The sequence below is a fragment of the Heptranchias perlo genome, unplaced genomic scaffold (genome assembly GCF_035084215.1).
Source record: "Heptranchias perlo isolate sHepPer1 unplaced genomic scaffold, sHepPer1.hap1 HAP1_SCAFFOLD_143, whole genome shotgun sequence".
NCBI lineage: Eukaryota > Metazoa > Chordata > Chondrichthyes > Hexanchiformes > Hexanchidae > Heptranchias > Heptranchias perlo.
Genome location: NW_027138678.1, coordinates 1,001,038 through 1,025,763, shown reverse-complemented (window position 1 = coordinate 1,025,763; position 24,726 = coordinate 1,001,038). Strand labels below are relative to the sequence as shown.

The 24,726-nt window shown below is 46.8% G+C and overlaps 1 protein-coding gene across 1 annotated transcript; it reads right to left on the bottom strand.

The window, feature by feature from the left end:
- Positions 1 to 474: 474 nt before the first annotated feature.
- On the bottom strand, positions 475 to 15,042 carry LOC137308889 (protein disulfide-isomerase-like). Its single transcript, XM_067977324.1, has 3 exons — positions 14,793 to 15,042; positions 6,194 to 6,400; positions 475 to 1,546 (listed from the first exon to the last, which is right to left on the bottom strand). The coding sequence occupies exons 1-3, from the start codon at positions 14,935 to 14,937 to the stop codon at positions 1,185 to 1,187; spliced, it is 714 nt and encodes a 237-aa protein (XP_067833425.1). The 5' UTR covers positions 14,938 to 15,042; the 3' UTR covers positions 475 to 1,184.
- Positions 15,043 to 24,726: the final 9,684 nt, after the last annotated feature.

The window sequence follows — 24,726 nt, the reverse complement described above, 5'->3', positions numbered from 1 at the left end:
GCTTTTTGGCAATCAAAGGTATTAGGGGATATGGGCCAAAGGCAGGTATATGGAGTTAGATCACAGATCAGCCATGATCTTATCAAATAGCGGAGCAGGCACGAGGGGCTGAATGGCCTACTCCTGTTCCTATGTTCCTATGTTCCGATGATAAAATTTGCAGGGCTACGGGGAAAGAGTAGGGGTATTAACCGGGTTGCTCTTACAAAGGGCTGGCACGGGATGGATGGGCCGAATGGCCTCCTTCTGTGCTGCTACCCTTCTATGATTCTATGACACATGGGGCTAAAATGTCCCTTTTAGTGTCGAACTTCAATGGAAAGTAAAATCGGGTGGGGCGTAAAATGGGCGCCCAAGACGGTTTCAGTCCCTAAGACTGTGGCGAGGGCTGGTTCGATGAGATTTTGTCATTTCTCTCTCCTTTTGTTGCTTTATAGGATCACTGAATAAAAAAGCTCATTTGCACACAGAAGGTTCTATTACAATCACAAATCTTTATTGTCAGGTCCATTCAATCAACAAGCAAAACCACAAGCTCGAGGTAGGAACTCATCCCTGGGCTTATCAACGGGACTGAATTTCGTACGGGGCTTCTAACAGGCGTCCAAATGGGTCAATGCCTCCGCCAAAATAGAGGAGAGAGGAATTTCGGATGATCGCGCTGGTCGGAAGAAATCTCCCTCCGCTGCTGAGCTGAGGCATGTAAGAACTGGAGGAGCATCCCAAAGCAAAACTTATCCAACAGTTAGGGGTAGGAATACAATGAGACTTTCTGAAGGTTACACAGATCTTCTATTTTACAAAATTCCTACACATTTCATAATTATAAAGATCCCAAAGAGCTGTATCTCTACACCTGGACAACCGCAGAAATTGTTTTTTATTATGACCAATATAATCTGATATGTTCCAAAGCTAGGAATTATTGTAGGGGGCATTGACCGACAAAATGGTTCCCTGTCACATTCCTCTGTCAGTTATTTTTAAGAAGGCATTAGCTCAATGAAATAAGCAGGTTCATGCCTGTCTTGGAATAGCGGGTAAAGGAATTTTACAATGAGGTTCTAAGTCCTCCTATCTTCATGTATCAACTGTAATTGGTATCCTTGGTGGATTTCTATTAAAAACTTGTACTGCAAGCAAAATCACCTTAGGGTGCAGTACCTCTCCTTTAAATGGTTGGTTTATAATTCTTCTTTTCTTCCTTCATTTGTCCCCTGACCACCATTTTGGTCATCGACAGCGTCACCATCGTCATCGACAGCGTCACCATCGTCATCGGCAGCGTCACCATCGTCAGCAGCAGCGTCTTCATGGCCTTCATTAACCTTGACTGATTTAATCTTTTTGCCAGCATCCTGCTCGTTATCATCATCATCATCGTTGTCATCATCATCATCATCATCCTCATCATCATCATCGCGGTCCTTATCATCAGCATCATCATAACGGGCCTCCTTTATCACCTGATATGTTTTCTCCCTCTGTTCTTCATCTCCAGACTGCTCTTTCACCCAAGTGATTATATCGTCTGACTCTTTATCGCCTGTAAAAGCCAAACTAGTTACAAAACCGTACAAGATGAGCACACTCTCCTCATTCTACCCGAATACTTGTTAGTCCTGCACGACTTTAAGGGGCATGACTTCAAATCAACTGCCCTCTCCTATGAATTAATTACAAGAGGAAAAGAAACAAGATGAGAAGCTTGATAAGAAGCCATGTAGCAGATGGCCACCTGTTCTTTTGTCACCTTATGCTTAACCTTGAAGATTAGGTTCTGACCCTATATCCACCCCATTACCAAGCTCACCTACTTCCACCTCCATAACATCACCCGTCTCCGCCCCTGCCTCAGCTTATCGGCTGCTGAAACCCTTATCCGTGCCTTTGTTACCTCTTGACGGGACTATTCCATTGCTCTCCTGGCCGGCCTCCCATCTACCACCCTCCATAAACTTGAGCTCATTCAAAAACTATACTGCCCGTATGCTAATTCACACCAAGTCCCGTTTAGCCATCACCCCCTGTGTTCACTGACGTACATTGGCTCCCGGTCTGGGAACATCTCGATTATAAAATCTTCATCCTCCTGTTCAAATCCCTCCATGGCCCTTACCCCCTCCCTATCTCTGTAACCTCCTCCAGCCCTACAATTCTTATCCTCCTGTTGAAATCCCTCCATGGCCCTCGCCCCCATCCTTATTTCTGTAACCTCCTCTCGCCCTACGACACTCCGAGATCTCTGCACTACTCCTCTTGCGCATCCCCGATTTTAATCGCTCTACCATTGGCGGCCGTGCCATCACCTGCCTGGGCCCTAATCTCTGGAATTCCCTCCCTAAACCTCTCCGCCTCTCTCTCCTTCTTTAAAACGCTCCCTAAAACCTACTTCTTTGACCAAGCTTTTGGTCACCTGTCCTAATGTCTCCTGACATGGCTCGGTGTCAAATCTTGTTTGATAATCGCCCCTGTGAAACGCCTTGGGACGTTCTACTACGTTAAAGGCGCTGTATAAATGCTCATTGTTGTTTATGTAATGAAGTTGATTAAACCGAATATCAGGCGCGGCCTATAACGGGTGATCCATGCGAATCCGCCTGTTTTGTATCCCCGCTCATGTCCAAATTAATCCCAATGAAATCCTATGTTTTATAAATAGGGGTATAGAATTACAAAGCTGACTTAATGCTAAACCTATCAAAATAAACGATTAGGCCACAGTTAGAATTGTATGTGAGGTTTAGGGTTTCTTACTCAAGGGCCTTGGAAAGGACGCAGGAAAGGTTCACCAAAATGATCCAGGTGTTGTGAAATATTAAGAGAGATAGGGATGATCTGGTTGAAGTTTATAAGATATTAAGGGGAACGGATAGGGTGGATAGAGAGAAACTATTTCCGCTGGTTGGGGATTCTAGGAGTAGGGGGCACAGTCTAAAAATTAGAGCCAGACCTTTCAAGAGTGAGATTAGAAAACATTTCTACACACAAAGGGTGGTAGAAGTTTGGAACTCTCTTCCGGAACGACTATTGATACTAGCTCAATTGCTAATTTTAAATCTGAGATAGATAGCTTTTTGGCAACCAAAGGTATTAAGGGATATGGGCCAAAGGCAGGTATGTGGAGTTAGATCACAGATCAGCCATGATCTCATCAAATGGCGGAGCGGGCTCGAGGGGCTGAATGGCCTACTCCTGTTCCTATGTTCCTATATATAAATTGTAGATCTTTTTACTAGAACAGGGACAGTTAAGAAAAGGTTTTGAAAATGTTGAGGGATTTTCATAACAGAAATAGGGGATGACTGTGTACACTGGTTGGTGAACTAGGGAAAATTAATGTAACATCATCAGGGACAGAACAGGAAGGGCAAAGTGAGCAGAAATAGTGTTAAGTCGAATACTAAGTGCAGAGCCAGCATAGCCATGGTGGGTCGAATGGCCTGCTACCGTGCCGTACTAAAGCTTTAGATAGGTCGCAGTCGGAGCATCGAGTCTTGTTTTATAACGTGGAGATAAATTCAAATAAAAAGAGTAAAGTATATTTACATAGTTACAGGTATGAAAAGTTATTTTTTTTTCACCAGACCTGAAACCGTAAGAAGTGGTCTCATATTATTAAATTAAATAGTGATAGATTTTTTTCCACTGATTGGCACAACAGGGACAAAAGGCAACGGATTTAAGTCAGTCATGACCACAATCAGAAAGCTTGAAAAATATATTTGCACAGAGGGCGGTTCAAATGTAGAATTCTGCGCCATAGATCGTGGCTGAAGAATGCTTTAGTTGGTTAAAATCACCGATTGGAATATCAAAAGATATGATGGGCGAAACAGAAGAATGGGATTAGACTAGGTGGGATATTGAAGGGCGTGGGGAGTGAGCAGGTACTGAGAAGGAGGAGGAGAGCGGGATTTGACGAAATGGGATATTAAAGGTATGGAGAGAGGCCGATGGAGAGACTAAGATTAGATGTGGTGGGAAAATTGAATGTTACACGGAGGGCGCAGGGGAGTGGGATTTGACTAGGAGAGATCGTGAAGGATGTGAAGAGCGACGAGGAGAAGAAGATTACATTAGGTGGGATATAAAAGGGTCTGGGAAGCGAGAGCAGGAGAGTGCGATTGATTACACGGGGATGTTACATTGTTTGCAGTGAGAGAGAGAGAGAGCAGGAGAGTGGGATTAGATTACACGGGGATATTAAATCACGGGGATATTAAATGGTATACAGAGAGAGAGAGAGCAGGAGAGTGCGATTAGATTACACGGGAATATTAAATCACCGGGATATTAAATGGTATACAGAGAGAGAGAGCAGGAGAGTGCGATTGATTACACGGGGATATTACATTGTTTGCAGTGAGAGAGAGAGAGAGCAGGAGAGTGGGATTAGATTACACGGGGATATTAAATCACGGGGATATTAAATGGTATACAGAGAGAGAGAGAGCAGGAGAGTGGGATTAGATTACACGGGAATATTAAATCACGGGGATATTAAATGGTATACAGAGAGAGAGAGAGCAGGAGAGTGGGATTAGATTACACGGGGATATTAAATCACGGGGATATTAAATGGTATACAGAGAGAGAGAGAGTAGGAGAGTGGGATTAGATTACACGGGGATATTAAATCACGGGGATATTAAATGGTATGCAGAGAGAGAGAGAGCAGGAGAGTGAGATTAGATTACACGGGGATATTAAATGGTATACAGAGAGAGAGAGAGCAGGCGAGTGGGATTGATTACACGGGGATATTACATTGTTTGCAGTGAGAGAGAGAGCAGGAGAGTGGGATTTGATTACACGGGGATATTAAAAGTTATGCAGAGAGTGAGAGCAGGAGAGTGGGATTAGATTACACGGGGATATTAAAGGGTATGTAGAGAGAGAGAGAGAGCAGGAGAGTGGGGTTAGATTACACGGGGATATTAAATGGTATACAGAGAGAGAGAGAGCAGGCGAGTGGGATTGATTACACGGGGATATTACATTGTTTGCAGTGAGAGAGAGAGCAGGAGAGTGGGATTAGATTACACGGGGATATTAAAAGTTTTGCAGAGAGTGAGAGCAGGAGAGTGGGATTAGATTACACGGGGATATTAAATGGTATGCAGAGAGAGAGAGAGCAGGAGAGTGGGGTTAGATTACACGGGGATATTAAATGGTATACAGAGAGAGAGAGAGCAGGCGAGTGGGATTGATTACACGGGGATATTAAATGGTATGCGAGAGAGAGCAAGAGAATTTGATTAGATTACACGGGGATATTAAATGGTATGTAGAGAGAGAGAGAGAGCAGGAGAGTGGGGTTAGATTACACGGGGATATTAAATGGTATGCGAGAGAGAGCAGGAGAGTGGGGTTAGATTACACGGGGATATTAAATGGTATGCGAGAGAGAGCAAGAGAATTTGATTAGATTACACGGGGATATTAAATGGTATGCAGAGAGAGAGAGCAGGAGAGTGGGGTTAGAGTACACGGGGATATTAAATGGTATGCAGAGAGAGAGAGGGAGAGTGGGGTTAGAGTACGCGGGGATATTAAATGGTATGCAGAGAGAGAGAGGGAGAGTGGGGTTAGAGTACGCGGGGATATTAAATGGTATGCAGAGAGAGAGCAGGAGAGTGGGGTTAGAGTACGCGGGGATATTAAATGGTATGCAGAGAGAGAGAGGGAGAGTGGGGTTAGAGTACGCGGGGATATTAAATGGTATGCAGAGAGAGAGCAGGAGAGTGGGGTTAGAGTACGCGGGGATATTAAATGGTATGTAGAGAGAGAGCAGGAGAGTGGGGTTAGAGTACACGGGGATATTAAATGGTATGCAGAGAGAAAAAGTCACAGGAGAGAACAAGAGAGTGAGGTTAGGAAAAGTTGAATTATGAATGGTTTGAAGAGAGAAAGGGATAGTAGGGTTTAACTATCTTGGATATAAATCGGTGAAGGGAGCGATCAGGAGAGTGGGGTTAGATAGACTATGTCGGATATTAAGGCACACGCAGTTGTGTAGTAACAGACTACGTGGGGTGCTAAAGGGTATGGGCAGGGAGCAGGAGATTGGGATATATTACAGGAAGTGCAGCGAGATTAGCCTAAGTGACCAGGAGGAAAAAAGTAGCCCTAGATTTGAAGGGCCGAGAGATGGAAAGCAAACCGTGCGAAATAATCCTTTAACTGTTACCCGTATATTCCAAGGGGTTCTTTCTGGATCCATCCTCAAAAAACAGGATAGTTGGGAATTTGCTCACACCAAACTCGCTGGTCAAATCATCCTCCTTTCTGGCGTTGACCTCGGCCAATCCAATCTTCCGTCCTTCCTTCCGGAGAATCCCCGCAGCCTTTTCGAACTCGTGCTCTAAGGCGTCACATCCAGCGCACCAGGGTGTGTCTAAATGATCAACGTTAAAAAATAAAATGGTCGGTATGAGTTAAACTTGGGTCGTGACGGGGTGAAATTGGACGCGGGCCGGGAAGCAAACACGAGCGGCATCCTCTGTTGGGCGCCTCACTGTGAGGACTCGAATATCGAGCCGGGCGTACAACGGACGGACGATTCGACTTCGTCCGGGTTTTCCGCCCAGGATGAATTTATTGCTCCCAAATCCTTCCATCCAAATAGGCGTGTCTCCTGAAACAGTAAGGAATTACATTTTCTTTGGGGCTCCGTTTTGGCAGAGACTTTACTCCCCATAACACACATGAGATAGCAAAGAGAAGAATTTAAGACCTGGTTAGGAGACTGGTTAGGCGGTAGAAGACAGAATGTGAGGGGTAATGGGTATGTACTCCTATGGAAGGAAGTGACTAGTGGTGTCCCACCAGGATCTGTGCTGGCGCCTCAAATACTGACTATATTTATTAACGACTTAGATAACACAATAGAGAGCCATATATCCCAGTTTGCCGATGACACAACGATAAGTGGCATCGTAAGTAGTGTAGACAGGTACATTAATTTACTAAGAGACAAAATCCGTTTCCAGTGGTGTGCCTCAGGGCTCAGTGTTGGGTCCCTTGCTGTTTGTGGTATATTTTAATGATTTGGACTTGAATGTAGGGGGCATGATTGGCAAATTTGCAGACGACACAAAAATGGGCCGTGTAGTTGATAGTGAAGAGGATAGCTGTAGACTCCAAGAAGATATCAATGGGTTGGTGGAGTGGGTGGAAAAGTGGCAAATGGAGTTCAACCCGGAGAAGTGTGAGGTAATGCACTTAGGGAGGGCAAACAGTAAAAGGGAATACGCAGTAAACGGGAATATATTGAGAGCGGTAGAGGAAGTGAGAGACCTTGGAGTGCACGTGCACAGGTTCCTGAAGGTGGCAGTACAGGTAGATAAATTTGTGAAAAAAGCATACGGAATGTTCTCCGTTATTAGCCGAGGGATAGAATACAAAAGCAGGGATGTAATGATGGAACTGTATAAAACGCTGGTAAGGCCACAGCAGGAGTATTGTGCACAGTTCTGGTCGCCACATTACAGGAAGGTCTTAATTGCTCTGGAGGGAGTGCAGAGAAGATTTACAAGAATGTTGCCAGGGCTTGAAAATTGCAGCTACGAGGAGAGATTGGATAGGCTGGGGTTGTTTTCCTTGGAGCAGAGGAGGCTGAGGGGAGACTTGATTGAGGTGTACAAAATTATGAGGGGCCCAGATAGAGTCGACAGGAAGTACCTGTTTCCCCTAGTGGAGAGTTCAAGAACTAGAGGACATAGATTGAAGCTGATTGGCGGAAGGATTAGAGGGGACATGAGGAAAAACTTTTTTCCCCAGAGGGTGGTGGGTGTATGGAATTCGCTGCCCGAATTGGTGGGAGAGGCAGGGACCCTCAACTCTTAAAAAGTACCTGGACCTGCACTTCAAGTGCTGTAAGCTGCAGGGCTACAGACCGGGTGTTGGAAGGTGGGATTAGAATGGGCACCTGGTTGTTCTTCGAGCTGACGCGAACACGATGGGGCCGAATGGCCCCCTTCTCTACTGTATCTTTTCTATGGTTCTATGGTTATACGATAGATTAAGTGAGAGGGCTAAACTGTGGCAGGTGGATTTCAAAGCAGGACATCCGATTTGGACCAAAGACAGGAAAATCGGAACAGTTTTTAAATGGTGAAAAGCCAGGAACAGCGGATGGACCTTCACTGCAGATCAGCCATGATCTCATTGAATGGCGGAATGGGCTCGAGGGGCTGAATGGCCTCCTCTTGTTCCTATGTTCCGAAGATGAATATTGCCACCTTGGTATCCCACCGTGTAACTTCAGGGCTTTTCAGATCGATTTTCTTTTTTCCACATTAATGATCACCCAGTGCAGTGTAGGATAGGACCATCGTGCAGAGAGCGTGACACCCTGGGAACGGAACCCATCCGATATTGATCCCAGTGAAATTAATGGAAGGAAAATTCGGTGGTTTCTGTTAGGGCCGTGGGATACTCCCCAGTAATTATTCCTCTCTGTGCTTTGCTCAGGCGAGATGTTAAAGACAGAGATTTCCCCAATTGACTTTTCTTTCGAATCCATTCATTTTATTCAATTCCCTTCCCTGATCAATTATTAAACCAGTTATTTTGCCTGAATTCCTGATGTATTTTCCCAATTTGTAATTTAGGTCCCCACATTTTCGAACCCTTCGTTGTTGTAATCAGCTCATTCTGATGAAATTGATGAATATTTTCGCAATTTTGAAAATTCTGACTGGTGTAGCCCTCAATAGATAAGGCGCCAAATCGTGACTCACAGGATAACACCAACTCGTTTGATTTGTATTATATCCCATCTGCTAATGCATCTCGGTCCTTTTGTATTACATCATACATTCTGCTGATGGCACAACAATGCTGCACATTAACATCTAAAACCATTACCTGTGCAACACGTCACGTGACTGCCCAAGGTCGCATTCACTCCCTATTCTATAAAAAAGGTCACGTGACTGCCCAATGCAGCACCCACTCCCTATTCCATACAGTAGGTCACGTGACTGCCCAATGCAGCACCCACTCCCTATTCCATACAGTAGGTCACGTGACTGACCAATGCAGCATCCACACTCCATTCTATACAGCACGTCACATAGAAACACAGAAATATAGAAAATGGGAGCAAGAATCGGCCAATCGGCCCTTCGGGCCTGCTCCGCCATTCAAAATGATCATGGCTGATCGTCCAACTCAGTACCCTGTTCCCGCTTTTTCCCCATATCTCTTGATCCCTTTAGCATTAAGAAATATATCTATCTCTTTCTTGAATACATCTAATGACTTGGCCTCCACTGCCTTCTGTGGTAGAGAATTCCACAGGTTCACCACCCTCTGAGTGAAGAAATGTCTCCTCATATCGGTTCTAAATGGCATATCCCATATCCAGAGACTGTGACCCCTGATTCTGGACTCCCCAGCCATCGGGAACATCCTCCCTGCATCTACCCTGTCTAGTCCTGTTAGAATTTTATATGTTTCGATGAGATCAACTCTCATTCTTCTAAACTCGAGTGAATATAGGCCTAGTCGACCCAATCTCTCCTCATACGACAGTCCTGCCATCCCAGTGATCAGTCTGGTAAACTTTCGTTGCACTCCCTCCATGGCAAGGACATCCTTCCTCAGATAAGGAGACCAAAACTGCACACAATACTCCAGATGTGATCTCACCAAGGCCCTGTATAACTGCAGCAAGACATCCCTGTTCCTATACTCAAATCCTCTTGCAATGAACGCCAACATACCATTCGTCTTCCTAACTGCTTGCTGCACCTGAATGCTCGCTTTCAACGACTGGTGTACAAGGACACCCAGGTCTCGTTGCGCCTCCCCTTTTCCCAATCTATCACCATTCAGATAATAATCTGCCTTTCTGTTTTTACAACCAAAGTGGATAACCTCACAGTTATCCACGTTGTACTGCATCTGCCATGTTCTTGCCCACTCACCCAACTTGTCTAAATCACATTGGAGGCTCTTTACATCCTCCTCACAGCTCACATTCCACCCCAGTTTTGTGTCTTCTGCAAATTTGGAAATGTGACATTTAGTTCACTCATCTTAATCATTGATATATATTGTGAATAGCTGGGGCCCAAGCACTGATCCCTGCGGTACCCCACTAGTCACTGCCTGCTACCTGGAAAAAAACCCGTTTATTCCTACTCTTTGTTTCCTGTCTGTCAACCAATTCTCAATCCATGCCAGTATATTCCCCCCAATCCCATGTGCTTTAATTTTTCACATTAATCTCTTGTGTGGGACCTTATCAAAAGCCTACTGAAAATCCAGTACACCACATCCACTAGTTCTCCCCTATCCATTCTACTAGTTACCTCCTCAAAAAACTCCAGTAGATTTGTTAAGCATGATTTCCCTTTCTTAAACACACGCTGACTTTGTCCAATCCGGTTAATGCTTTCCAAGTGTTCTGTTATCATATCTTTTATAATAGACTCTAGCATTGTCCCCACTACTGATGTTAGGCTAACTGGTCGGTATTTCCCTGTTTTTTCTCTCCCTCCTTTTTTAAATAGTGGGGTTACATTTGCCACCCTCCAATCTGCAGGAACTGTTCCAGAGTCTATAGAATTTTGGAAACTGATCACCAATGCCTCCACTATTTCAAGGGCCACTTCCTTTAATACACTGGGATGCAGATTATCAGGCACTGGAGTTTGGTCAGCCTTTAGCCCCGTTAATTTCCCTGGCATTTTTTTTTTACTAATACTGGTTTCCTTCAGTTCATCCCTCACACGAGACCCTTGGTTCCTTAATATTTCTGGGCTGTTATTTGTGTCCTCCTTTGTGAAGACAGAACCAAAGTATGTGTTTAATTCTTCTGCCATTTCTTTCTTCCCCATTGTAACTTCCCCTATTTCTGACTGTAAGGGACCTACATTGAACTGAACAATGCAGCATCCACTCCTTATGCTACACAATAGGTCACGTGTGTTTCCAATAAAACACCTACTCTCTATTCTATAATATACATAAGGTGAGTGTCCAATTCAACACCTGCTCCCTATTCTTTAATATACATCAGGTGAGTGTCCAATTCAACACCTGCTCCCTATTCTTTAATATACATCAGGTGAGTGTCCAATTCAACACCTGCTCCCTATTCTTTAATATACATCAGGTGAGTGTCCAATTCAACACCTGCTCCCTATTCTTTAATATACATCAGGTGAGTGTCCAATTCAACACCTGCTCCCTATTCTTTAATATACATCAGGTGAGTGTCCAATTCAACACCTGCTCCCTGTTCTTTGCGGTACATCAGTTGTCTGACCAATGCCTTCGCTTTGTTTTCTCCCACAACACCTGTCATTTAAGGAGTGTACGTCGTCTGTCATTTGTGAAAACCTGTTTTCGCAAATCCTCCTCGACAAGGTTTTATAAATAGTGTCGGAGATTTCCCTATAACTTGTCTGTAATGTCTAATTGTGACTCTGAACATTTTTTAAAATTGTAGCCCTAATTATTGCGAGCGTTGCCATGTAGGAGAAAAAGAGTGAGAAAGGTTAAAACAAGTATTATTATTCGAAGTATTATCAGGGCCGCGCCTCATTCCTCTGGTATTAGTCAGTCTGGTTTGGCTGAATATCAGATGGACCTGTTTACTGGGACAGGTATATGCAAATATTGATCAAATCTGTCGGGTGAAAGAAGATGAAATGCAAAAACCCAAACGGTTTTCCGCCATCGTGCGCCTGACAGTTTATTCAAATCCAATTCACAGTGAAAGGTTTGGCAGAACTCTTGTGAGATCAGTCAGGAAAACAGGCTAATTTCAAGAGAGGACTTCCTGCAAGGAGTGTGGTCACAGCATGTTCGTGCAAGCCGAGCTTTATCTGGGCGCAGCAGAAAAAATTTGAAAGGCAAAACCTGTCAGAGCTGCTTGGCCGCGGGGAGAATGATTAACCCTGCAAGTGCCGGCCAGGCACGAAAACTCCTGGGACAGAAAAATAGGTGCAACAGCGACAGTGTGAGTGCATGGACTGTCCACAACTCACAGTGACAGAGGTTTAACCCCTAATGACAGTGACCCTGTGAGTGCAGGGACTGTGTTACCCCTCACAGTGAGAGAGATATAACCCCTAATGACAGTGACCCTGTGAGTGCAGGGACTGTGTTAGCCCTCACAGTGACAGAGGTATAACCCTTAATGACAGTGACCCTGTGAGTGCAGGGACTGTGTTAGCCCTCACAGTGACAGAGGTATAACCCTTAATGACAGTGACCCTGTTAGTGCAGGGACTGTGTTAGCCCTCACAGTGAGAGAGATATAACCCTTAATAACAGTGACCCTGTTAGTGCAGGGACTGTGTTAGCCCTCACAGTGACAGAGGTATAACCCTTAATGACAGTGACCCTGTTAGTGCAGGGACTGTGTTAGCCCTCACAGTGACAGAGGTATAACCCTTAATGACAGTGACCCTGTGAGTGCAGGGACTGTGTTAGCCCTCACAGTGAGAGAGGTATAACCCCTAATGACAGTGACGCTGTGAGTGCAGGGACTGTGTTAGCCCTCACAGTGACAGAGGTATAACCCCTAATGACAGTGACCCTGTCAGTCCCGAGCCTGTGTTACCCCTCACAGTGACAGAGGTACACCCTTAATGACAGTGACCCTGTGAGTGCAGGGACTGTGTTAGCCCTCACAGTGACAGAGGTACAACCCCTAATGACAGTGACCCTGTGAGTGCAGGGACTGTGTTAGCCCTCACAGTGACAGAGGTATAACCCTTAATGACAGTGACCCTGTGAGTGCAGGGACTGTGTTACCCCTCACAGTGACAGAGGTATAACCCCTAATGACAGTGACCCTGTGAGTGCAGGGACTGTGTTAGCCCTCACAGTGACAGAGGTATAACGCCTAATGACAGTGACCCTGTCAGTCCCTAGCCTGTGTTACCCCTCACAGTGACAGAGGTACACCCTTAATGATAGTGACCCTGTGAGTGCAGGGACTGTGTTACCCCTCACAGTGACAGAGGTACACCCTTAATGATAATGACCCTGTGAGTGCTGGGACTGTGTTACCCCTCACAGTGACAGAGATATAACCCCTAATGATAGTGACCCTGTGAGTGCAGGGACTGTGTTAGCCCTCACAGTGACAGAGGTATAACCCCTAATGACAGTGACCCTGTCAGTCCCTAGCCTGTGTTAGCCCTCACAGTTGACAGAGATATAACCCTTAATGATAGTGACCCTGTGAGTGCAGGGACTGTGTTAGCCCTCACAGTGAGAGAGATATAACCCTTAATAACAGTGACCCTGTTAGTGCAGGGACTGTGTTAGCCCTCACAGTGACAGAGATATAACCCCTAATGACAGTGACCCTGTCAGTCCCTAGCCTGTGTTAGCCCTCACAGTTGACAGAGATATAACCCTTAATGATAGTGACCCTGTGAGTGCAGGGACTGTGTTAGCCCTCACAGTGAGAGAGATATAACCCTTAATAACAGTGACCCTGTTAGTGCAGGGACTGTGTTAGCCCTCACAGTGACAGAGATATAACCCCTAATGACAGTGACCCTGTCAGTCCCTAGCCTGTGTTAGCCCTCACAGTGACAGAAGTATAACCCCTAATGACAGTGACCCTGTCAGTCCCTAGCCTGTGTTAGCCCTCACAGTGACAGAGATATAACCCTTAATGATAGTGACCCTGTGAGTGCAGGGACTGTGTTAGCCCTCACAGTGACAGAGATATAACCCCTAATGACAGTGACCCTGTCAGTCCCTAGCCTGTGTTACCCCTCACAGTGACAGAGGTACACCCTTAATGATAGTGACCCTGTGAGTGCAGGGACTGTGTTAGCCCTCACAGTGACAGAGATATAACCCCTAATGACAGTGACCCTGTGAGTGCAGGGACTGTGTTAGCCCTCACAGTGACAGAGATATAACCCCTAATGACAGTGACCCTGTGAGTGCAGGGACTGTGTTAGCCCTCACAGTGAGAGAGATATAACCCCTAATGACAGTGACCCTGTGAGTGCAGGGACTGTGTTAGCCCTCACAGTGACAGAGGTATAACCCCTAATGACAGTGACCCTGTCAGTCCCTAGCCTGTGTTACCCCTCACAGTGACAGAGGTACACCCTTAATGATAGTGACCCTGTGAGTGCAAGGACTGTGGTGTACCTTGCCTGACTGGGGTGTACACATAATAACAGTACCCCTCGGACCAGCGAGTCTGCGGTACACCTTGCATCACAGAATCGTAGAAATATAAGGCACAGAAGGCGGCCATTCGGCCCATCATACCGTGCCGGCTCTTTGAAAGAGCTCTTCAATTAATCCCACTCTCCCCTGCTCTTTCCCCATAGCCCAGTAACTTTTTTTCCCTTTGAGTATTTCTCCAATACTGTTTTGAAAGTTATTATTGAATTAATACCCTTTCAGGCAGTGAATTTCAGATCAGGACAACTCGCTGCGTAAAATAAAACGCCTCATCTTCCCCTCTGGCTCTTTTGCCAATTATCTTAAATCTCTGGCCTCTGGTTACCGACTCTCCCGCCACTGGAAACAGTTTCTCCTTATTTTACTCTATCAAAACCCCGCTTAATTTTGAACACCTCGACTAAATCTCCCCTTTACCCTCTCTGTTCTAAGGAGACCAACCCCAGCTTCTCCAGTCTCGCCACAGAACTGAGGTCCCTTCATCCCTGGTACCGTTTTTGGTTAAATCTCCGCTTGACCGTCTCCTGCTCTACAGGAGAACGATCATATTTTGCTTCCTCTCTCTTTGCGGACATCAAACGGACGGCTGCCTTGCGCCAGATACTTGCAGAAAACGACCAGCAGGGCCGAGTGCCTCCCGAGTGCCTCCTCGAAGTTCTCCTCCGTCAGGACCAGCACGCCGTCGTCGTATTCGATGCCCGCCGAGACCAGGGAGAGGGCCCCGAGGGCCAACAGCGAACCTGCGAGATTCATCCGTGAGCGGGGTGGCGGTGGCCGAGTCAAACGAATGTGAGCGACGCCCTCCCCGTTAAGAATTTAAGTCCATTGTTATCTGACAGGAGTTGATGGGTGGAGCCCCAGGGAAGTGGGCGTGTTTCAAGTACCACCGCCTGACGACAGAATTGTCGGTTTTAGGATTTTAAAGGGAGACCTTCCCCCATGGCCGGGCGGAGCCCAATGGAGGGAAATTCCAGCATTTATTGCCCCATCCTCTGACTGCCACCTCAAGAAGGAAGGTTGGTGAGCCGCCTTCTTGAACTGCTGCACTCTGCACGGTGAGGGTTACTTTTTGTAGCGAGAATTGCACAACTGAGTGGCTGGCTGGACTATTTAAGAATCAACCACATTGCTGTAGGTCTAGAGTCACGTGTAGGCCAGACTGGGTAAGGATGGTCGTTTCATAGCCACCAATTGCTGATGCTAGTTTTGTTTTAATTCCAGATTTTACTGAATTAATTGATTAAAAAGCCCCAACTGCCGTGGTGGGATTTGAACGACATGACAACAGGATGTATTAGGCCAGGCTTATTGGATTACTAATCCAGTAACATAACCATTATGCTACCGTACCCTATGCAATAAATAAGTCTTTTCCCTCCCTACTTCATCTCACCCTATCACCATATCCTTCTATTCCTTTCTCCCTCATGTGTTTATGCAGTTTCACCTTAAATCCATCTATACTACTCGCCTCGACTACTCCATGTGGGAGCAAATTCCACTTTCTCACTACTCTCTGAGTAAATAAGTTTCTCCTAAATTCCCGATTGGATTTATTTGGGACTATCTTATTTTGATGGCCCCCTAGTTCTGGTCTCCCCCACAAGTGGAAACGTTTTCTCTGCATCCAGCCCATCAGACCTCTTCATTATTTTGAAGACCTCTATCAGGTCACCCCTCAGCCTTCTCGCTTCTGGAGAAAAGAGCTGCAGCCTGTTCAGCCTTTCCTGATAATTATAACCTCTCAGTTTTGCTCTCACCCGTGTTCGTCGTTCCAATTCGACACTGGGCAGGACGTGCAAGGTTACACGTTCAGCTCTGATACAAAGGGAACCGCCCATTACTCAAAGGACTTGAGATTGAGTGGTGGTTCATGGGGCCTGCTTTCCAAATACAGAGACAAATTGCAATTAAAGTTTCAATTTCAGGCGATGGGGACAGTTATGTGATACGAAGCGTAGAGCATTGAGTTCTGAGAGCTGAATATAGCCAAGAAGGAGAAGGAGAAAGGAAAGAGGAGACCCCACTTAATTCATGCTGTATTTGCCCTGAGGGTGTTTGATGGGACAATGTAGAGGGAGCTTTAATCTATATCTAACCCTGTACCTGCCCTGGGAGTGTTTGATGGGACAGTGCAGAGGGAGCTTTACTCTGTATCTAACCCTGTACCTGCCCTGGGAGTGTTTGATGGGACAGTGTAGAGGGAGCTTTAATCTATATCTAACCCTGTACCTGCCCTGGGAGTGTTTGACGGGACAGTGTGGAGGGAGCTTTAATCTATATCTAACCCTGCACCTGCCCTGGGAGTGTTTGATGGGACAGTGCAGAGGGAGCTTTACTCTGTATCTAACCCTGTACCTGCCCTGGGAGTGTTTGATGGGACAGTGTAGAGGGAGCTTTAATCTATATCTAACCCTGTACCTGCCCTGGGAGTGTTTGACGGGACAGTGTGGAGGGAGCTTTAATCTATATCTAACCCTGCACCTGCCCTGGGAGTGTTTGATGGGACAGTGCAGAGGGAGCTTTACTCTGTATCTAACCCTGTACCTGCCCTGGGAGTGTTTGATGGGACAGTGTAGAGGGAGCTTTAATCTATATCTAACCCTGTACCTGCCCTGGGAGTGTTTGACGGGACAGTGTGGAGGGAGCTTTAATCTATATCTAACCCTGTACCTGCCCTGGGAGTGTTTGATGGGACAGTGTAGAGGGAGCTTTACTCTGTATCTAACCCTGTACCTGCCCTGAGAGTGTTTGATGGGACAGTGTAGAGGGAACTTTACTCTGTATCTAACCCTGTACCTGCCCTGGGAGTGTTTGATGGGACAGTGTAGAGGGAGCTTTACTCTGTATCTAACCCTGTACCTGCCCTGGGAGTGTTTGCCGGGACAGTGTAGAGGGAGCTTTACTCTGTATCTAACCCTGTACCTGCCCTGGGAGTGTTTGATGGGACAGTGTAGAGGGAGCTTTACTCTGTATCTAACCCTGTACCTGCCCTGGGAGTGTTTGATGGGACAATGTGGAGGGAGCTTTACTCTGTATCTAACCCTGTACCTGCCCTGGGAGTGTTTGATGGGATAGTGTATATTTAACCCTCTCAGCACCAAACACCCTTTATAGGAGACCATGAATGTTTAACCCTGTACTGGAGAATGTGAATAATTAACGCTCTCCGTACCAGATATCCTGCACAGGACACTTTGAATATTTAACCCTCTAGTACCACACATCCTGTTCCTGAGACCGTGAATATTTAACCCTCTTAGTACCAGACACCCTGTGCAGGAGACCATGAATATTTAACACTCTCAGTACCAGACATACTGTACAAGAGACCATGAATATTTAACACTCTCAGTACCAGACATACTGTACAGGAGACCATGAATATTTAACACTCTCAGTACCAGACACCCTATACAGGAGACCATGAATAATGAACCCTCTCAGTACCAGACACCCTATACAGGAGACCATGAATAATGAACCCTCTCAGTACCAGATACCCTATACAGGAGTCCGTGAATATTTAACCCTCTCAGTACCAGATAACATGCATAAAAGACCGTGAATATTTAACCCACTCAGTACCAGACACCTTGTACAGGAGTCCGTGAATATTTAACCTTTTGAGTACCAGACACCCTGTACAGGAGACAGTGAATATTTAACCCTCTCAGTACCAGACTCCCTGAACAGCAAACCATGACTATTTAACCCTCTCAGTACCAGACACCCTGTGCAGGAGTCTGTGAATAGTTAACCCTCTCAGTACCAGACACCCTGTAGTGGAGACAGTGAATATTTAACCCTCTCAGTACCGGACACCCTGAATAGGACACCGTGAATATTTAACCCTCTCAGTACCAGATACCCTGAATAGGACACTGTGAAAATTTAACCCTCTCAGCACCAGACACCCTGTACTGGACACCATGAATATTTAACCCTCCCAGTACCAGACACCCTGTACAGGAGGCAGTGAATCTTTAACCCTCTCAGTGCCAGACTCCCTGAACAGCAAACCATGAATATTTAACCCTCTCAGTACCGGACTCCCTGAACAGCAAACCATGAATATTTAACCCTCTCAGTACCAGATTCCCTGAACAGCAAACCATGAATATTTAACCCTCTCAGTACCAGATACCCTGTACAGGAGACCATGAATATTTAAACCTCTCAGTACCAAACACCCTGTCTAGGAGACCATGAATGTTTAACCCTCTCTGAGCCAGATACCCTGTCTAGGAGACCATGAATGTTTAACCCTCTCTGAGCCAGATACCCTGTCTAGGAGACCATGAATGTTTAACCCTCTCTGAGCCAGATACCATGTACTGCAGAATGTGAATATTTAACCCTCTCCATACCAGACACCTTGTACAGGACACCGTGAATATTTAACCCTCTCGTACCACACATCCTGTTCATGAGACCGTGAATATTTAACCCTCTCAGTACCAGACACCCTCTTCATGAGACCGTGAATATTTAACCCTCCTAGTACGAGACATACTGTACAGGAGACCATGAATATATAACCCTCTCAGTGCCAGATATCCTATACAGGAGACTGTGAATATTTAACTCTCTCATGACCAGACACCCTGTGCAGCAGGCCGTGAATATTTAAACCTCCCAGTACCAAACACCCTGTACAGGAGACAGTGAATATTTAACCCTCTCAGTACCAGACACCCTGTTCATGAGACCATGAATATTTAACCCTCTTAGTACCAGACATACTGTACAGGAGACCAAGAATATTTAACCCTCTCAGTACCAGACTCCCTGAACAGCAAACCATGAATATTTAACCCTCTCAGTACCAGAAACCCTGTGCAGGAGTCCGTGAATATTTAACCCTCTCAGTACCAGACACCCTGTAGAGGAGACGGTGAATATTTAACCCTCTCAGTACCGGACACCCTGAATAGGACACCGTGAATATTTAACACTCTCAGTAACAGACACCCTGAACAGGACACCGTGAAAATTTAACCCTCTCAGTACCAGACTCCCTGAACAGCAAACCATGAATATTTAACCTTCTCAGTACCAGACTCCCTGAACAGCAAACCATGAATATTTAACCCTCTCAGTACCAGACCCCCTCAACAGCAAACCATGAATATTTAACCCTCTCAGTACCAGATTCCCTGAACAGCAAACCATGAATATTTAACCCTCTCAGTACCAGACTCCCTGAACAGCAAACCATGAATATTTAACCCTCTCAGTACCAGATTCCGTGAACAGCAAACCATGAATATTTAACCCTCTCAGTACCAAACACCCTGTCTAGGAGACCATGAATGTTTAACCCGCTCTGAGCCAGATACCATGTACTGGAGAATGTGAATATTTAACCCTCTCCATACCAGACACCTTGTACAGGACACCGTGAATATTTAGCCCTCTCGTACCACACATCCTGTTCATGAGACCGTGAATATTTAACCCTCCTAGTACGAGACATACTGTACAGGAGACCATGAATATAAAACCCTCTCAGTACCAGATACCATGTACAGGAGACTGTGAATATTTAACCCTCTCAGTGCCAGATACCCTATACTGGAGACTGTGAATAATGAATCCTCTCAGTGCCAGAGACCTTGAGGAGGAGTCCGTGAATATTTAACCCCTTAAGTACCAGACTCCCTGAAGAGCAAACCATTAATATTTAACCCTCTCAGTACCAGACACCCCATACAGGAGACGGTGAATATTTAACCCTCTCAGTATAAGACACCCTGAATAGGAGACCGTGAATATTTAACCCTCTCAGAACCGGACACCCTGATTTGGACACCGAGAATATTTAACCCTCTCAGTACCAGACACCCTGTACAGGAGTCCGTGAATACTTAACCCTCTCAGTTCCAGACACCCTGTACAGGAGACCGTGAATATTTAACCCTCTCAGTACCAGACTCCCTGAAGAGGAGACAGTGAATATTTAACCCTCTCAGTACCAGACACACTGTACAGGACACCGTGAATATTTAACCCTCCCGGTACCAGACACCCTGTACAGGAGACAGTGAATATTTAACCCTCTCAGTTCCAGACACCCTGTGCAGGAGACCGAGAATATTTAACCCTGTCAGTACCAAACACCCTGCATAGGAGACCATGAATGTTTAACCCTCTATAAGCCAGATACCCTGTACTGGAGAATGTGAATATTTAACCCTCTCTAACCAGACATCCTGTTCATGAGGCTGTGAATATTTAACCCTCTTAGTACCAGACACCCTGTACAGGAGACCGTGAATATTTAACCCTCTCAGTACCAGACATACTGTACAGGAGACAATGAATATTTAGCCCTCTCAGTTCCAGACACCCTGTTGATGAGACCGTGAATATTTAACCCTCTCAGTGCAAGATACCCTGTACAGGAGACCGTGAATAATGAACCCTCTCAGTACCAGCTACCATGTACAGGAGTCCGTGAATATTTAACCCTCTCAGAACCAGATACCTTGTACAGGAGACCAAGAATAATTAACCCTCTCAGTACCATACACCTTGTACAGGAGTCCGTTAATATTTAACCATTTCAGTACCAGACACCCTGTGCAGGAGACCGTGAATATTTAACTCTCTCAGTACCAGACACCCTGTACAGGAGACCGTGAATATTTAAACCACTCAGTACCAGACACCCTGCACAGGAGACCGTGAATATTTAACCCTCTCAGTACCAGATGCCATGTAGAGGAGACCGTGAATATTTAACCCTCGCAGTACCAGACACCTTGTACAGAGGACCGAGAATATTTAACCACCTCAGTACCAGTCACCCTGTACAGCACACCGTGAATATTTAACCCTCTCAGTACCAGACACCCTATACTTGCCATAGAGGGAGTCCACCGAAGGTTCACCAGACTGATCCTTGGGAAGGCAGGGACTGTCTTATGAGGAGACATTGGGTCGACTCGGCCTGTATTCACTAGAGTTTAGAAGAATGAGAGGTGATCTCATCGAAGCATATAAAATTCTAACAGGACTAGACAGACTAGATGCAGGGAGGATGTTTCCGATGGCTGGGGAGTCCAGAACCAGGGGTCACAGTCTCAGGATACGGGGTATGCCATTTAGAACCGAGATGAGGAGAAATTTCTTCACTCAGAGGGTGGTGAACCTGTGGAATTCTCTAGCACAGATGGCTGTGGAGGCCAAGTCATTAGATGTATTCATGAAGGAGGTGGATATATTTCTTATTGCTAAAGGGATCAAGGGATATGGGGAAAAAGCGGGAACAGGGTACCGAGTTAGACGATCAGCCATGATCATTTTGAATGGCGGAACAGGCCCGAAGAGCCGAATGGCCCATTCATGCTCCTATTTTCCGACAGTGCAGCACTCCCTCAGTACTGACCCTCCGACAGTGCGGCGCTCCCTCACTACTTACCCTCCGACAGTGCAGCACTCCCTCAGTACTGACCCTCCGACAGTGCGGCGCTCCCTCAGTACTGACCCTCCGACAGTGCGGTGCTCCCTCAGTACTGACCCTCCGACAGTGCAGCGCTCCCTCAGTACTGACCCTCCGACAGTGCAGCACTCCCTCAGTACTGACCCTCCGACAGTGCGGCGCTCCCTCAGTACTGACCCACCGACAGTGCGGCGCTCGCTCAGTACTGACCCACCGACAGTGCGACGCTCCCTCAGTACTGACCCTCCGAAAGTTCAGCACTCCCTCAGTGCTGGCCCTCCGACAGTTCAGCGCTCCCTCATTCTGCCCCTCCGATAGTGCAGCGCTCCCTCAGTACTGTCCCTCCAACAGTGCAGCGCTCCCTCAGTACTCACCCTCCGACAGTGTAGCACTCCCTGAGTACTGACGCTCCAACAGTGCGGCGCTCCCTCAGTACTGACCCTCCGACAGTGCGGCGCTCCCTCAGTACTGACCCTCCGACAGTGCGGCGCTCCCTCAGCACTGACCCTCCGACAGTGCGGCGCTCCCTCGGTACTCACCCTCCGATAGTGCAGCGATCCCTCAGTATTGACCCTACGACAGGGCAGCGTTCCCTCAGTGCTGACCCTCCGAAAGTGCAGTCCTCCCTCAGTACTGACCCTTCAACAGTGCAGCGATCCCTCAGTACTGACCCTACGACAGGGCAGCGTTCCCTCAGTGCTGACCCTCCGAAAGTGCAGTCCTCCCTCAGTACTGACCCTTCAACAGTGCAGCGATCCCTCAGTACTGACCCTACGACAGGGCAGCGTTCCCTCAGTGCTGACCCTCCGAAAGTGCAGTCCTCCCTCAGTACTGACCCTACGACAGGGCAGCGTTCCCTCAGTACTGACCCTCCGAATGTGCAGCGCTCCCTCAGTACTGATTCTCCAACAGTGCAGCCCTCCCTCAGTACTGACCCTACGACAGGGCAGCGTTCCCTCAGTACTAACCCTCCGAATGTCCAGCGCTCCCTCAGTACTGATCCTCCAACAGTGCAGCGCTCCCTCAGTACTGACCCTCCCACAGTGCAGCGCTCCCTCAGTACTGACCCTCCAACAGTGCGGCGCTCCCTCAGTACTGACCCTCCGACAGTGCGGCGCTCCCTCAGTGCTGGCCCTCCGACAGCGCAGGGTTCCCTCAGTACTGACGCTCGCACAGTGCAGCGCTCCCTCAGTACTGACCCTCCGACAGTGCAGCATTCCCTCAGTACTGACCCTCCGACACTGCAGCGTTCCCTCATTCTGCCCCTCCGATAGTGCAGCGCTCGCTCAGTACTGACCCTCGGACAGTGCAGCGCTCTCTCAGTACTGACCCTCCGACACTGCAGCGTTCCCTCAGTACTGAGCTTCCGACAGTGCAGCGCTCCCTCAGCACTGACCCTCCGACAGTGCGGCGCTCCCTCAGCACTGACCCTCCGACAGTGCGGCGCTCCCTCAGTACTGACCCTCCGACAGTGCAGCGCTCCCTCAGTACTGACCCTCCGACCGTGCAGCGCTGTCCCAGTCCTGACCCACCTGGATTCTGCCTGCTCCTATTTCTTATGTTCTAAATTGTCAAATCCACTGATTATAAACAGGAAAGCTACTGCCAAGATCTAATGAAATCCACGAGGAATTCAGTGAATTTTGCACCATACAGAAATCAGGCAGCGGGCGGTGCCGACCGCATTTTTTGCCGGTGTGATGGTTAGAAGTTGGACCAATTGATGGCCAAGTGTAGAAAGGACTATCTCGTGAGGGGGGATTGGGTGGGCAGATGGGGGCAAGTATTGGCACCCAACAAAACTCGGCCCCGATACCTTGGTAAACGGATGAACAACACAAATTTGCTCCATTCCCTGGTGTCGTCAAGGCAATCACAGCAGGAAAGCACCAGGTGTCATTTCGAGTCTGTCTGATTTCAGGTCGTTACCAAATATTAAAGAGCCGTGCGCTGTCCAAGGGCTGGCTGTGATGCCTCACACAGTTAAATAGCCGGCTTAACCGTGAAGAACGCCAGCGCTGGGGTACATTTCTCGTGAAGCAGAATTGGAAAGCATCGAAGTTATCTGAAACTTGTATAGAACATTGGTTAAATGACAGTTACAGCACAGTGCTGGTGCTGTAACGGTCTCCATATTACTAAAAGGATATAGAGCAATTGGAGCAAACGTTTTTTTCACAAAGATGGCACCAGAACGGTGAGGTTTTAACTATCTGGAAAGACTGAACAGGCTAGATCTCTTTTAGAATCATAGAATCATAGAATCATAGAAGTTACAACATGGAAACAGGCCCTTCGGCCCAACATGTCCATGTCGCCCAGTTTATACCACTAAGCTAGTCCCAATTGCCTGCACTTGGCCCATATCCCTCTATACCCATCTTACCCATGTAACTGTCCAAATGTTTTTTAAAAGACAAAATTGTACCCGCCTCTACTACTGCCTCTGGCAGCTCGTTCCAGACACTCACCACCCTTTGAGTGAAAAAATTGCCCCTCTGGACCCTTTTGTATCTCTCCCCTCTCACCTTAAATCTGTGCCCCCTCGTTATAGACTCCCCTACCTTTGGGAAAAGATTTTGACTATCGACCTTATCTATGCCCCTCATTATTTTATAGACTTCGATAAGATCACCCCTTAACCTCCTACTCTCCAGGGAAAAAAGTCCCAGTCTGTCTAACCTCTCCCAGTCTGTCCAACTTTTCTCCAGAAATTTGGCCTGATAGAGGTTTTTTTTAAAATTATGAAGGGGTTTCATGGGGTAGATGTGGAGAAGATGTTTCCATTCGTGGTGGAGACCAGAACTCGGGGCCATAAATATCAGATAGTCACTAATAATCGAATAAGGAATTCAGGAGAAACTTCTTTACCCCAGAGAGTGGTGAGAATGTAGAACTCAGTACCGCATGGAGAAGTTGAGACGAACAGCGTAAACACTTTCAAGGGGAAGTTGATAATTACATGAGGGAGAAAGGAATAGAAGGATGTGCTGATAGGGTGAGATGAAGTAAGGAGGGAGGGGGCTCGTGTGGAGCATAAACGCCAGCATAGACCAGTTGGGCCGAATGGCCTGTTTCTGGGCTGTAAATTCTAT